At 39.0% G+C, this 15645-nt stretch overlaps 1 protein-coding gene across 2 annotated transcripts; it reads right to left on the bottom strand.

Moving 5' to 3' along the window:
* Nucleotides 1–2665: 2665 nt before the first annotated feature.
* LOC103443260 (aspartic proteinase A1-like) lies at nt 2666–7282 on the bottom strand. 2 transcript variants are annotated; one of them, XM_008382077.4, is made up of 14 exons: nt 7144–7282; nt 6078–6455; nt 5905–5965; nt 5686–5780; nt 5496–5608; nt 5182–5350; nt 5056–5095; nt 4886–4950; nt 4284–4397; nt 4029–4093; nt 3694–3847; nt 3495–3614; nt 3240–3328; nt 2666–3033 (listed from the first exon to the last, which is right to left on the bottom strand). In XM_008382077.4, the coding sequence occupies exons 2-14, from the start codon at nt 6447–6449 to the stop codon at nt 2949–2951; spliced, it is 1542 nt and encodes a 513-aa protein (XP_008380299.3). In that variant the 5' UTR covers nt 6450–6455; nt 7144–7282; the 3' UTR covers nt 2666–2948. The 2 variants fall into 2 exon arrangements, with proteins under 2 accessions (XP_008380299.3, XP_028954476.2); XM_029098643.2 differs by having other exon boundaries at nt 7038–7177.
* Nucleotides 7283–15645: the final 8363 nt, after the last annotated feature.

Raw genomic sequence — 15645 nt, 5'->3', positions numbered from 1 at the left:
TGGCTTGTTCTTAAATTTTGTTATTAAAGTTCAACGCTAACAGATTTCCTTTTGGAGGTTTTGGAGACTTGAGAGTGAAACCAGCACCATACTTCACAGAGTGTGAAATCTCTTTTTCATAGTCTGGGTGCATTAATATGAATCCTCAACTGAATTATAAATTTTTAATTCGAACAATTCATAGCTCAAGTAGCATTTGCTTATGCGTTTGAAATCTAGTATTTCATTATAGGAAATGTTAACAACCTTTTGGTGTTACCTTCTCAACTCATATTCTCATCTTGCAATGTTTCTTAATTATTGAAACTGTCTACTTTCTCGACCACTTCTTAAAGATTATTTATCCGAAAAATATTAAAAAAAATCAGAAATTATTTAACCGTTGGACTAATCAAATTTCAATGTTGGACGATTGCATCCGCCTAATTATTCTTGGTGCAACAAAGTGGCATAAATGGTATCACATCGTGAAGAACGGAAATCAAAGAATTGATCCATTCTGTCGGTGCATAGACAAGACTGAGGGGCAAAGCATTGAAACCTTATCTCCTTTACAGCTATGGCAGACACAGAGAGAGAGAGAGAGAGAGAGAGAGAGAGAGAGAGAGAGAGAGACCCACATTACCAAACTATGTCTTCCCAAATTTACCTGTCTTCTTTTTGCCTTTTTCCTGTACCAGTCAGCTTGTGAAGAAATGGACCAACCGCCCAAACCCATGTTGGATATCTCTGGCTTTTTTGCTCATTTGAATCTTGACTATACCTCGATTTTAGGCAAAATTAATGTACATGCTTTAAGCTGCATTCACAGTTCATCGATGACTTATATTGATAAATAGTTGGATGTACATTGAAAGATCAATAAAATTTAATGGGCATATCCTTATTATTTAGAAATTTACATTTAATATGTGCTATAAATAACAAGTGCATCCAAACTTCTAAACTGTAATGTATACTGAACGCTGATGTATAGTATAAAGAGGCCTCATTCTTTTAAATCAATCCAAATTAAAGTTGCTTTTATATGATCAACAACAAGAGAGTGCATCTTGGTCACATATTTGCGTGGTCTTGAAGCAACCAAATATTCACTACTTTAGCAATGACGTTTGCTAGATAGCTGTATGAACAAAGGTTACCATGTGATGATGTCACATTTACAACTATAAATGAAATGAATGTTCTGAGGCTTTGGCCTTGCTGTATTGCCTTCACTACATACTCCTCGAAATTCAGACATCCCATGTGAAATTCTACTCCCATTCAATCTCCATTCGAATTTTAGTCACACTCGCAACCCATAGATTTTGATGAACTATTCCCATTTCTTAGCAAGAAATGTGAATTTCTTGAGAAGCTCACAACGTGATGTAATTCAATAATTAATATTCGACATTATGTGTCTGGAACTTGTATATGAGATAAAGCGATCCAAATTGTAGCTAGAAGTGCTATCCCCTTAACACTACATTACAAAATGTAATCCACAAGCAATCTTGTCTCTTAGAGCACTTCCACCTCTAAAAAGTCCCCAGAAAGTAGGCAATTCAACCACCAAGTGAACAGTAAATGGCCAAGTGTGTCTTCACCCCTAAGTTGAATAGCCCAGGTTATTTATATTAAAATATTATTATTCTTATTATTTATAAAATAATAAAAGATAATTTTACTTTTAATTTTCGATAATAATATAAGATTGGTTGAAAGTATTTTAAAATATTGAGATATGGTGTAAGGTGGAAGAACATGGTTAGGTATTTACAGAAAAAAATATAAATTATTTATATATTTTGTATTTTTATTTAATTTTTATAATTTTGTTTTTTTAATTAATATTTTATAACTATTTAATTGTGGTTGACCTCAGCCTTGCGTCACATGATCTAAGGGCTCGATGAGCGACTGGCTCCCCCGAAGCCCAATGGATTGGAATGGGTTGGAGGGACTTGGATCCTTTCCTGAGCTAATGGAGAGGATCCTCCTGACCACTAATCATGGGCCGTTGGATTTTTATCCAACGGCTACAAACAGGGGGTCCCTTTAAAGTTATAATAATTATAGCCGTTGGATAAAAATCCAACGGCCCATGATTAGTGGTCAGGAGGATCCTCTCCATTAGCTCAGGAGAGGATCCAAATCCGGGTTGGAGGAGTTTTGGGTTTAGGAGATTTAGGGCTGGTTTGGTATTGTTGTGCTTTGAAAAAAAACTGATGTGAGAATAAGCGGCTGTGCTGTGAGAATAAGCGGCTGTGAAATAAATCAGCAGAGTATTTGGTAAACTTTTTTGTAAAAGTGCTTTTGGAAAAAAAAAAACAGTCTGATAGTGGATCTTTTCATTAAAGGAGCACTGTAGCTCCGTGTGCTTTGAAAAAAAACCAGTTTTCCAAAGCTGCAAATAGCAGCTTCAATTTTTTTCTTTGATTTCAGCTTATTCTCACAGCAGCTTCCATGAACTTGACGCTTTTATAACTTGGCAAGTAGATGCATACCTTATCAAATAAAATTTGTCCCATCATGTATGCATCCGTGAGGAGTCGAACATAAGACCTATGCTCCCCGGGGAACTTAACTAAGCCCCGGTCGGCCACCGGATTAATTCCAGGGAGATCAAATATTTCCGGTCTAACTACGTTCATCTATATATTCTTGAGCAGTCAGTAAATTACAGGGCTGGAAATTGTCTTCCCCATTCGACTAACAATAAGACATCACAAACGTAAGTATACACAACCGTTCATCAAATGTATAGCATTCGAAAACACCATCGGAAACTATCCATTTCCTCAGTTTTAAGTTCAGCGTCGAAAATACATCGCTGAAATATTTACATGCAGGTTATGATCCAGAGATTACTACCAGAACTAGATAGGATATTGTGAAACTCCGCAACGTTAAAGTAGGAATAAGAGACGAGCACAAACTGAACATGAGAAGTAAATATTTATCTATGCAGCTTCTGCAAACCCAATTCTCTCATTGCCATAGTCAAATACGGTGTGGTAGCGACCCATGAATACATCACCCAAGATCCTGTCGCAAAAACAAAACATTAGTAAGGGCTTTCGAGTTTTGCTCTCTTGCCAACAAGACAAAAGGATCATCAATTCATCAATTAACCCACAAACTTCACAAATCTGACTGGAGATACAAAAGGATCTACAACCACAATGATCTTCAAGCACCGATGAAACCAAAAGAAAGATGATCGTAAAAACTAAATAGAATATAGATTGTACCAGAGAGGTCCGCGGGGAGGTGGGACATCCAAGGCAGTAAATCCACTAATGCATTGTGCTGCATCTCCCTCACCAACTTTGAGCACGTACTGGTTTCCATCAAAAAAAGAAAAGACGAAATGAAATATATTAGTTATGCTCAACTAAGCCACTGTTGACGCTTTGCATGTAAAGACAGGCCAATGGCTGGAAGAGATAACACAAGATATGCCGTCAAACAAAAACCAAAACTGTCAACTATACATTACACGGCACCTGTTCAGGGGTGAGATCAAATGTTCTTCCACCGATAGTGAAGGAAACACTGGGCATTGATGACAAACCAGCACAATCAACTGCAGATTCTCCCATTGGGCTAGGCAACCGATCACAGAGCTGCAATTACAAACCAGATCACAAGCAAGCCAAAAAACAGCAACCTACAGAAACATATCAGATGAAAGGGTAACTTCACCTGATTCACATAGTCAAGAATTCGCTCCTGTGTCTGATTCTGCTTGAGCTGGTTTTGCATCCAAACAACCGTCATCTCACAAGCAGAACACGTTGCATCAGATAAGTCACCAGATACCTTGTGAGTGTTCTCCACAACACTCTTGATTCCGATACTGACCAGTCACATTTGCAAAACATATATAAAGAGTGCATTGAAAATACAATAAATAAACATATAGAAAATATGATTGCAGACACATATACATGTATAATAATTAATAAGTTAGCCATGTTATTGTAGTTCAAAGCAAACATATTTCTACCATGTGCCTCAGAAAGCAAAATGAGTCTAACCTAACACCATGAGTCCCATCAAATGAGCACAAACCAATCTGAGAGCAGATTTTCGCTGGTTGATCCTGCCGAAATAAAAGTTGTAAATACATTACAGTTACATAGAAATCAACAAGTAGTAGGTTTAAAAATCTCTTACAACAACAACAAAGCCTTTTCCCACTAAGTGGGGTCGGCTATTTAAAAATCTCTTACGAGTTCGCAAAACCAAGTGGTTGATCGATTTACATAACCATGGGAGCATGAAAATTGTACCTTTGCTAAAATTCTCTCAATTATGGTTTCCCCATATTCTGCAACTACAGTCTTGCATTCTTGACTTACAATGCCAGAGGCTCCAATGGCATGATTGAGTTCAGTAATAATAGTCTGTAAATGAAAACAAGGAACAACAAATTAAAAAAAAAAAGCGAACAATAAACACATAAACATGCACATCCACACGCAAATACGTTGAACTCAAAGTTACAACCAAATGTTAATGAAAATACTTCATTTTCCTTGTCTAAAGAATAATCAATCAATAGGAAAGCAATAACTGCTGAAGTACCAGCTCAAAATCCAAGGACCCCGTATGTTTCCACAATAAAATAGAATAATTAGAAAATAAAATTTGCGTTGATTAATGAGAAAACCACAATTGACAATATCGTTAGAAAAAGAAGAAAGAAGAGGAATGCATCTCGATATTATGATGTGCAAAAGAATAACAGTAGAAGAAATGAATAGAATTTCTCTTATAGGAGATGCATCAAGGCCACCCTTGATAAATTCTGAACCATCTAATTAAGAGAAGTAAACAGAGAATGTTCAACTCCAGAACTTAAAAAAACACATAAGAACACACAAATACACACCGTTGGGCCAACCAACAAAGAAGTTCCAGAATCAGCAATAGCCGAACAGCCACTAGCACAAAATCCTGTCGTAGTTATGATTACATCAGACTAGAAGTCAATAAAATCATACTAAACAAAATATCATGTGTAAGAAAGAAGAAAGCAAACATAAAATATCTTTCAGTTACCAGTAGTTTGACCATCAATCATAACATCACCCATGTCAAACTGCCAACAAGAGCAATAAAGAACATAATATTAGAACTTTTTCACGAACTTGATACTTATCAAACAATGAACAATCAGACACCAACCTGCCAATAGCCTTTCTGTGTAACAGGAACGTATGTGTGCTCTCCCTTGTAGTGATTGGGATCCACTCCACCAAAAACAATTTCACCTCCTTCTTCTTCGTCAGCATTACGATTAAACCAGAATGAGAAAACTGGTTCCTTCAGAAGACCCTGATTGACCATGTTATACCTACAGAAATCCTAAAGTTAGAATTCTTGGAAAATGAAACCTGAAATTCCTGTGCCATCAACTTTCCTTGGGAGTCAATGACACAGAACCTTCAGAACAAAACAATGCAGAAACTCATAATAACAGCACAGGAGACACAACATACCACACAGGTACAGCATTTCCAACTGAAATCTCTTGAAATCCAAGTCCAAGTATGCCATCAAATTTGGCTACCACGAATGTCACGCCGGGTTCCTTGGTTGCCTCGATAAATTCCTGAAACATACTGCCTGTGTTAGTAAGGGCAAACCACCAACACTATGTTGAATATGTATGACTAATGCTAAACTAACCTGATCTTTAACCACAAGATCACCAACTGTTACATGATCTTCACTGAAGAACCCAGAAATAGCTCCAGTTCCATACTGGATGGCTGCAGGCTTACCTGCATAATGGAAGACACCAGAATGACCTCTCTGTTAATTAATGGGAATATTCCACCAATGGGTACATGACGCATGGACTAACAACAATAAAATAAAAATAGCAATCATGCTGAAGAAACAAACCATTTTTGTTGTAGGTGCTGGAACTGCTTGACTTGTATTTTGGATGTAAATAGCATGCAATCTGCACTCATACTCAAAATAATTACATTGTCTCCTATCTAGCAGCATAAAGAGAGGAAATTATACTAGAAATACCATACAAAAGATATAGAAACTAAAGCAACGAAACTCACCGAGAAAAAACACTTAGACGAAGGCACCCACAAATTTGCACTACCAGTATCAAATATCACAGTGAACTTCTGAGGGGGAGTGCCAATACCGATCTCACCAAAGTATTGAGCATCCATGTAATTTTTGAGAGATACAATATCAATGTCCTGAGAATCAGCCAAGTTTCCACCCAGACGATACTTTTGGAGCGTAGCTCTCAGAGACTCTCCTTCCTTGGAATCAATCTGGGAAGCAACCCTGTTATTTTGGTCCAATTTCCTCTTTTTGAGCCCAATCCGGAGCAACCCATCGTTGGACTCGCAAAAAACCAACGGAAACAAGAGGAAGCACAGAAAGAGTGCCGCTGTTACAGACTTGAGTTTGGTTTCCATATTCAACTGCACGAAGAAACCCATTCTTAATTGACCCAATAAAAAACTCATCAATCACCTAAATCATATTCATTCCAAACCCTTAAACTAGTGTAATCGTAATCACAACAATACTTCACCGGAGTCACAGTTGAGTTTCCTTACACACAATACACCAGAAATTGCAATCACATGTACACACAAATATAAACTCCATCTTCTAGTAGGTATAAGATTGGACACAACAATCAGTGAAAAAAGTGAACAAAAACGATTTGCGGACAGAGACAGGTCATCAATGTGTAGCACTGCATTCTTTTACTCAATTTTTCCTTTGATAACTGTTTCCCTTCCATGGAAATTCATAAAATTCAGATTAAAAGGGGCAAATTCATAGTTCATAGTTCAAATTTCAAAATATTCAGGTCAGCTCAACTAAATAAACCCCAATTTCGTAATCAACCATATAAAATAAAGCACAAAAACAATGATGACCGATCAATTATGCACGAACTCAAAGCTTACCAGAACAAATTATAACGCAAACAGAGACAAGAACATTTCTCTAAAACAAAATTCCCCAAAAACAAAAAAAAAAATCAAAGGTACCTGTTGATCACTGCTTTGATACAAAATCTAGGGTTTCGAATCGAAATCCCCAAAAGAAATTGAAAGCAATAATGACTAAGAAAATTACAGGAAGAAAATGACTCACAGTAAGTTGCAGGAAGACGATGAGAAGGGAATGCGCGTTTCCCCAACCAACTGCTGCTGGACTAGATATTTATACTTCGGTTTGGTTTCCATAGCGGAAACTTTTAATCTCAGATGTACACGTGTGCTTGATGCTGATCATCACGGTTGAAAAAGTTCGTTTTTATTCATGCGGACGAAAATGAACGATGAGCTGCGCTTCTATGCGGTGAAGACTACGGAGTCTAATGATTAACTTTCAATTTCACCCTTTCATTAAGAATCCTAACGTCATCAATCTCATTTTCATTTTTCATGGCAATTACCCACTTTAAACATATTTTGATAATTTATTGCACTTTGATCACACTTTTTGAAAATTTGCTCTTTTATCAATTTTAGCTATGAAAAGTCAATAGTGTCCTTTGTTAATAAAAAAGGGAACGATCCTTCCTTTTTTCGAAGTTGAACCATCGCTCAAACAACAACAACACAACTAAGCTACTTTTATGGTGTTTCATATGTTCTTCGCCGCCCTAAATTTGATTAGTCAAGACAGAGCACCGAAGAATGGATCTGAGAGTGTCTTTGGTGTTGTTGCGTTTTTAGTAGTTTTTATCAATGAATGACAATTTTAATTTTTCCCAGCCAAAATTGATCCAATGAGCAATTTTTCTAAAGGAAAACTAATGAAATTAGCTTGAAAACTTTGAGTTTTAACGATAAGGACAAAATAAAAGGTAAAGTGAATAGTACCAGGATTGACTTAGTGTAAAAATTTGATTTTTCGTTAAAATGAACAGTACCAATAACTTTTCGTTAAAGTTCTCTTTTTATAAAGTCTAATCAAAAGTGCAGTAAATTGTCAAAATTAGGGGTGGGCAAACGGGTATAGGAACCGCGGGTAGGGAAGGGTAATTCAGGTTCGGGGTGGGTACGGGGCGGTTCCAATTTTTTAAGAATAGAAACGGGGCGGGGCGGGGTGGGTCGATAGTATTTACGGGGCGGGCCGAGTCCTAGTATTTGGAATAACAGGCCCCTGGACGGCCCGTTTTTAACTATAACAGTCTCTAACCTAGTCCATTATCCATCCCACACTCCAAAACCCACTCCCAAATTTCATTCCTTCGAAATCCCAAACAAGGCCGCCAAGATTCCCACACTCAAGTCCTCGACTTGAGGCTTCCTCCCACCCACATTCTTCTTCCCTTCGACAACGACGACACCACATCACCTCACCATTTTAGAAGACGAAGATTGCACGGCGCTAACCACCTAATCCGGTCCGAATTGGCCAATTCCTAGCGCTCGTTCGGTTCTGCCTTTGCTCCCTCACTCACAGAATCCCAGCTGAAACTCTAAATCCGGTCCGAATCAGTCGACAAAGAAGCACTTGTAATTTCTTTTTTCCCCAAAAAGTTTATGTATCTTTGAGTTCTATTGCAGTTAGGGTTGTGAATGATGTTGCTTGTTTGTACCATACTTGACTAATCCCGAAACTACCAAGCACCGGTCAGCGTTATACCATCAAGGACCTAGAAGAGTTTCCCTCCAACCAGGCCAATCACAGCGTGACACGTGTTGACATCAGAACCCAATCATAGTGCGACACGTGTCAACATCGGAAGCCAATCATAACACGACACATGTCAATGTCAGAACAAAGCTAGAAACTCTCTTCTATAAAAGGAGATCATTCTCCCACAATATTTCATAATGTCATTTGTACTAAATCATTCACTAGTACTCACTAAAGGAGAGCTTGAACCTATGTACTTGTGTAAACCCTTTGTTGATGCACAAAATCAGTGAGGACTTTGGTACAACAGAAAATGTTAAGTTTGTGACCTTCGTTAGATTGCTCCGGTCACTAGTGTGGATAAGTATGTAAATGGATAGGGACAAGGAAGCAAACACAAGATGTACGTGGTTCACCCAGATTGGCTACGTCCACGGAGTAGAGGAGTTCTCAATAATTGTGAAGGGTTTACACAAGTACATAGGTTCAAGCTCTCATTTAATGAGTACTAGTGAATGATTTAGTACAAATGACATTAGGAAATATTGTGAGAGAATGATCTCTATTTATAGAAGAGAGTTTCTAGTTTCATTCTGACATTGACACGTGTTGTGTTGTGATTGGCTTCTGATGTTAACACGTGTTGCGCTATGATTGGCTTTTGATGTCGACATGTGTCGCGCTGTGATTGGCTTCCTGGTTGGAGGGAAACTCTTCTGGGTCCTTGACTGTATAACGTTGACCGGTGCTCAGTAGTTTCGGGATTGGTTAAGTATGGTACAAACAGTGCTTCCCTAAGTTCCCGAGTGAGGGAAGCTCTTCGGTTGGGGACTTGCAAGATCCAAGCCATTGAGTAATCACGAAACTTCTAAGTACCGAAGTGTGGTATCATTTTCACTTGCCTTATGTGTCTCATACGTAGATGTGGCATCTTCTCTGGAAGTACTTTTCCTCCATCCAGGGGTGGTATCTTTAATCGATGAAGATGCACAAGGTAATGTATCAATTTCACTTGAAGCTTATTTGTAGTTTCGGGCTTGGTCAAGTGCGATACAAAACCCTATAGTAGGAGTCCCCCAAGTTGCCGAGCTAGGAGATTTGCCGAAAGAGGTAACAGACAAGGTAAGCAATCAGACTTCCAAGCAAGCAACCTGGATCGGAGGTTCGACTTCGGCTTCCGGTTGATTGTTCTTATTCTTCTTGTGTCGTAAATAACAATAAGGATAAGGAGAAGTAAATGGAGAAGAGATGATATGAGATACTTTTGCTTTTGAAGAAGTAAATTTCCATAGGCTTATTCTTGAACTGGGCTGGAGGGTTTTCTGGTTTCCTCTAGAGTATAAGGCCGACTCAAGAATTTGAGGGTCAAAAGAAGTTCATCAAATCAAGAGTGCGTTCGACCTTGATGATATGAGATACTTTTGCTGTTGACGAAGTAATAGATGAATCGACATGTGTTCTGTTGCGCTTGTCTCTAAATGCTTCCTTGTATCCTTCTCACTTACCCTATCCGTTCCTCAGGCAGATGTGGTATCTTTTTTGGAAGCATAAGATTTTGGAGATGATTACTCCAGAGCAATGTCAGGTAAGTAATCAGGCAAGGGGTTCCAGGTAGTCAGTTTCTGACTGGAAGCTTGATTCCAAGTGCTGATTGATTGCTCTCTTTCTCCTTGTCTTGCAGGTAAGAATAAGGGCAAAGGAAAAGACAGGGAAAAAGTATGATATGAGATACACTTGCTTTTGACCCTGATGATATGAGATACTATTGCTTTGGTGTGGCTGGTTTACATAGGTGTTATTTGGGGGGGGGAAGAAAGCTGAGTATTTCGAGAGGCTTCGTTGGGAGTGCCTTCTCAGATATGAGGAAGGGTTGAGAATTTTTGCAGGTCTGCTTGTCCGTGAAGGATGAAGGTCGACATATATGGGAGTCTCCCTAACAACAAGTAGTAATGCTATTCCTTTACCCTTCTTGGTCGAAGCTGCAAGCTTCACGTGTTTTAATTTTGTCAGAGCACTTTGAAAAAGTAGTATGTGGTATCTAAAAAGCTGATATTGCATGTGAAGATTGCAGACAAGCTTTATCCAAGGAAATCTGGCTCTCGAAGTTCGGAGAGCAATGCCTATTTGGTTTTCGAACAAGCAATCATGTCGGGGATCTGGCTCTCGAGATTCGGAGAGCGGTGCCTCTTCGATTTTTGAGAAAGTAATCCTGTTGGGAGTCTGGCTCTTAAGATTCGGATAACGGTGCCTCTTCGATTTTTGAGAAAGTAATCATGTTGGGAATCTGGCTCTCGAGATTCGGAGGGCGGTGCTTCTTCAATTTTTGAGCAAGTAATAATGCTATTCCTTTACCCTTCTTGGTCATAGCAATGTAGTGGGAGCTGCAAGCTTCACATGTTTTAACTTTGTCAGAGTGCTTTGAAAAAGTGGTATGTGGTATCTGGAAAGCTGATGTTGCGTGTGAAGATTGCAGACAAGCTTTATCCAAGGAAATCTGGCTCTCGAAGTTTGGAGAGCGGTGCCTCTTCGATTTTCGAACAAGCAATCATGTTGGGGATCTGGCTCTCGAGATTCAGAGAACGGTGCCTCTTCGATTTTTGAGAAAGCAATCCTGTTGGGAGTCTGGCTCTTGAGATTCGGAGAGCGGTGCCTCTTCGATTTTTGAGAAAGTAATCTTGTTGGAAGTCTGGCTCTCGAGATTTGAAGAGTGGTTCCTCTTCGATTTTTGAGCAAGCAATCTTGTTGGGAGTGTTTTCTTGAATGTGAGTAAAGGTTGGGCATTTTTGCCAGTCTGCCTTGCCACGGAGCACGGAGGTTGACACACATTGGGATTTTCTAGTTATCAAGCCGTGGTGCTGTTCCTTTACCTTTGTGGGTAATAGTAGGGTAGCTGGACCTTCAAAATTTATGTGTCTAAACTTTGTCAGAGATCTTTGGCAAAGTTATCTGTGGTACTCGAGGAGCTGATGTTGCGTGTGGAAAGTGGTGCCTCTTCGAAATCCGGAGAGTGGTGCATCTTCGGAATCCGGAGAGTAGTGCCTCTTCGATTTTTGAACCAACGGCCCTGTTGCCCATTCTTTTATAAGGGCACCAATTGTGTGCAAGGAGTTCATTCAGAGAGTTATTGCTTGTAAGAATTTTCCCCTTACTTCAGAGATTTATTGCATCTCATTTCTCCTTCATCATTTCTGAGAATGTCTGGCCCATTCGACCGTCGTTTTGACTTGAACTTTGGTGAAGAGGCAGCTATGCCTTCTCAAGACAACATATGGCGCCTATTCTTCTTATCCCCTACTGGTCCTCTTACCATTAGAGACTTTGTGATGAAGAATAATATGACCGCTGCGGTGGTGGCCAGGAACCTTCTCACTCCTAAAGATAACAGACTACTTTCCAAACAGTCTGATGGGTTGGCTATTAAGGATTCTCTGGCTCTTAGTGTTCAGTGTGCAGGTTTTGTGTCTAATATGGCTCAACGACGCCTATTTGCTTGAACCCGCCAAGTTGAATCATTGGCGGCTGAAGTGATAAGTCTCAAACAAGAGATCAGAAGACTCAAGCATGAGAATAAACAGTTGCACAGGCTCGCACATGACTATACTATAAACATGAAGAGGAAGCTTGACCAGCTGCAGGAATCTGATGGTCAGATTTTACTTGATCATCAGAGGTTTGTGGGTTTGTTCCAAAGAGATTTATTGCCTTCGTCTTCTGGGGCTGTATCGCGTAATGAAGCTCCAAATGATCAACCTTCGGTGCCTCCTCATTCTGGGGTTCTGCCTAGTACTGAGGCTCTGAATAATCACCCTCTGGTGCCTTATCTTTCTGGGGCTCTGCCGACTGTTGAGACTTCTCCTGAGCAACCTTTGTGAAGGCTCCCTCTTGTTTGTTTATTTTGATTCATGTATATGTACATATTTGTAACTTATCGGAGATATCAATAAACAAGCTTTGCTTCATTTCAACGTATTGTGTTAAATACACCAAGGCCTTCTTCACTAAGTTCTTTGAATTTTTCCTTTTATTGAAGCTTTGTGAGTGAAGCATGTAGGTTGAGGTAGTGCTCCCTTAATTTCTCAAGTGAGGAAAACTTCTCGTTTGGAGACTTGAAAAATCCAATTCACTGAGTGGTCGTGAGACTTCCGAGTATCAAGGTGCAATAGCATATGGTAAGAGTCCCCCAAGTCTCCGGTCGTGGGAGTTGACGAATGAGGCATTTCTTTTCTAAGTAGTAGCCCAAAACTCATTCTTCATATATATTTGTTATGAAAATTGTTAAACCCAAAGAAGATGAGGCCTAGTCAGTTTTTTTTTTTCGATTTTTTTTTCGAATTTTCAAATTTTTGAATTTTCGAATTTCCGAAAAAATAAATATATATATATATATATATATTTTTTTTTTTAAACTTTGTAGGTGAAGTTTTGAGGTTGAAGCTTTGTTGGGCACCATGAATTGATTTTGCTTCACAATATCTTGATCAAGATAGTGTGAAGCTTTTGTAGGTGAAGTTTTTGTGTTGAAGCTTTGTAGGTGAAGCTTTTGTGGGTCAAGCTTTTATAGGTGAAGCTTTTGTTGGTCAAGCTTTTGTAGGTGAAGCTTTTGTGGGTCAATCTTTTGTAGGTCAAGCTTTTGTGGGTCAAGTTTTTATGGGTCAAGTTTTTGTGGGTCAAGCTTTTGTAGGTGAAGCTTTTGTGTTGAAGCTTTTGTAGATGAAGCTTTGGAGTTGAAGCTTTGTAGGTGAAGCTTTGAAGTTGAAGTGGGTCAAGCTTTTGTAGGTGAAGCTTTTGTAGGTGAAGTTTTTGTGGGTCAAGCTTTTGTGGGTGAACTTTTGTAGGTCAAGCTTTTGTGGGTCAAGCTTTTGTAGGTGAAGTTCTTGTGGGTGAAGCTTTTGTAGGTCAAGCTTTTGTGGGTCAAGCTTTTGTGGGTCAAGCTTTTGTGTTGAAGCTTTTGTAGGTGAAGCTTTGGAGTTGAAGCTTTGTAGGTGAAACTTTGAAGCTTTTGTGGGTCAAGCTTTTGTAGGTGAAGTTTTTGTGGGTGAAGCTTTTGTAGGTGAAGCTTTTGTGTTGAAGCTTTTATAGGTGAAACTTTGGAGTTGAAGCTTTGTAGGTGAAGCTTTGAAGCTTTTGTGGGTCAAGCTTTTGTAGGTGAAGTTCTTGTGGGTCAAGCTTTTGTAGGTGAAACTTTTGTGGGTCAAGCTTTTGTAGGTAAAGTTTTTGTGGGTGAAGCTTTTGTAGGTTGAGCCTTTGTGGGTAAAGCTTTTGTAGGTGAAGCTTTTGTGGTTGAAGCTTTTGTGGGTCGAGCCTTTGTGAGTGAAGATTTTATGGTTGAAGCTTTTGTGGTCAAGCTTTTGTAGGTCAAGCTTTTGTAGGTCAAGCTTTTGTGGGTCAAGCTTTTGTGGGTCAAGCTTTTGTAGGTGAAGCTTTTGTGGGTGAAGCTTTTGTGTTGAAGCTTTTGTGTTGAAGCTTTTGCAGGTGAAGCTTTGGAGTTGAAGTTTTGTAGGTGAAGTTTTGAAGTTGAAGCTTTTGTTGGGTACCATGAATTGATTTTGCTTCACACTATCTTGATCAAGATAGTGTGAAGCTTTTGAGAATTTGTGGTTGTCCTCCATTGATGAAGCTTTTGTTGGTGAAGCTTTAGAGTTGAAGCTTTTGTTGGGTACCATGAATTGATTTTGCTTTATACTATCTTGATCAAGATAGTGTGAAGCTTTTGAGAATTTGTAGTTGTTCTCCATTGATGAAGCTTTTGTTGAATTTCCTTTTTTTTTTTTTTTTGGGAAACTAGAAATTTGAAAATGTGGGAGAGATTACATATACAAATTTTGCTTCCACACTGTTGAGCAAGAGATTGTGATGCAAAACACACCTTGTAGTAGTCGAAGGTTTGGACGAACCATATAAATTGAATTTGCTTCGAAGGTCTGAGAATTGTAGTTGCCTTCCATTGATGAAGCTTTTGTTGGCACCATAAATTGGTTTTGCTTCACACTGTCTTAATCAAGAGTGTGTGAAGCTTTTGAGAATTGTGGTTGAACTCCTTTGGTGAAGCTTTGTTGGCACCATAAATTGGTTTTGCTTCACACTGTCTTGATCAAGAGTGTGAAGTTTTTGAGAATTATGGTTGCCCTCCATTGATGAAGCTCTTGTTGGCACCATAAATTGGTTTTGCTTCACACTGTCTTGATCAAGAGTGTGTGAAGCTTTTGGGAATTGTGGTTGAATTCCTTTGATGAAGCTCTTGTTGGCACCATAAATTGGTTTTGCTTCACACTGTTTTGATCAAGAGTGTGTGAAGCTTTTGAGAATTGTGGTTGCCCTCCATTGATGAAGCTCTTGTTGTTGGCACCATAAATTGGTTTTGCTTCAAACTGTCTTGATCAAGAGTGTGTGAAGCTTTTGAGAATTGTGGTTGCCCTCCATTGATGAAGATCTTATTGTTGGCACCATAAATTGGTTTTGCTTCACACTGTCTTGATCAAGAGTGTGTGTAGCTTTTGAGAATTGTGGTTGCCTTCTATTGATGAAGCTCTTGTTTCACTTCACACTGTCTTGATCAATAGTGTGTGAAGCTTTTGAGAATTGTGGTTGAACTTCTTTGATGAAGCTCTTGTTGGCACCATAAATTGGTTTTGCTTCACACTGTCTTGATCAAAAGTGTGTGAAACTTTTGAGAATTGTGGTTGCCTTCCATTGATGAAGTTCTTGTTGGCACCATAAATTGGTTTTGCTTCACACTGTCTTGATCAAGAGTATGTGAAGCTTTCTACGAGTTGTAGTGTTTGCATTGTTACATAGAGGAAATGTTTGAAGCAGATGTAAGAGGGCTGAATAGCTTGATCTTCATATGCCATGCACTGAAGTTGTTGTTGGCTTGCAATAAGACTTTGTTGGTGACTATAACTCTTGTTGGGCATAAGTGCTCCCCTAGTTGAGTTGTCAAGCTTAAGGGTTTTTGATTATTTGTGAATGCTAGGAGTTCACATGTATAAGTTGTTCCACTCGTCT

The sequence above is a fragment of the Malus domestica genome, chromosome 03 (assembly GCF_042453785.1).
Source record: "Malus domestica chromosome 03, GDT2T_hap1".
NCBI lineage: Eukaryota > Viridiplantae > Streptophyta > Magnoliopsida > Rosales > Rosaceae > Malus > Malus domestica.
The sequence above is the reverse complement of the archived record's forward strand: the minus strand, read 5'-3'. Positions and strand labels throughout refer to the sequence as shown.

Bases quoted from the DNA above. Each gene is read 5' to 3' on its own strand.
- LOC103443260 (XM_008382077.4), bottom strand. From the start codon at position 6,449: ATGGAAACCAAACTCAAGTCTGTAACAGCGGCACTCTTTCTGTGCTTC. The intron at 5,609-5,685 runs GTTAGTTTAGCA...AGTATGTTTCAG, and splicing joins ATCTTGTGGTTAAAGATCAG to GAATTTATCGAGGCAACCAA. The intron at 3,034-3,239 runs GTACAATCTATA...TTTTTGCGACAG, and splicing joins CCTCCCCGCGGACCTCTCTG to GATCTTGGGTGATGTATTCA.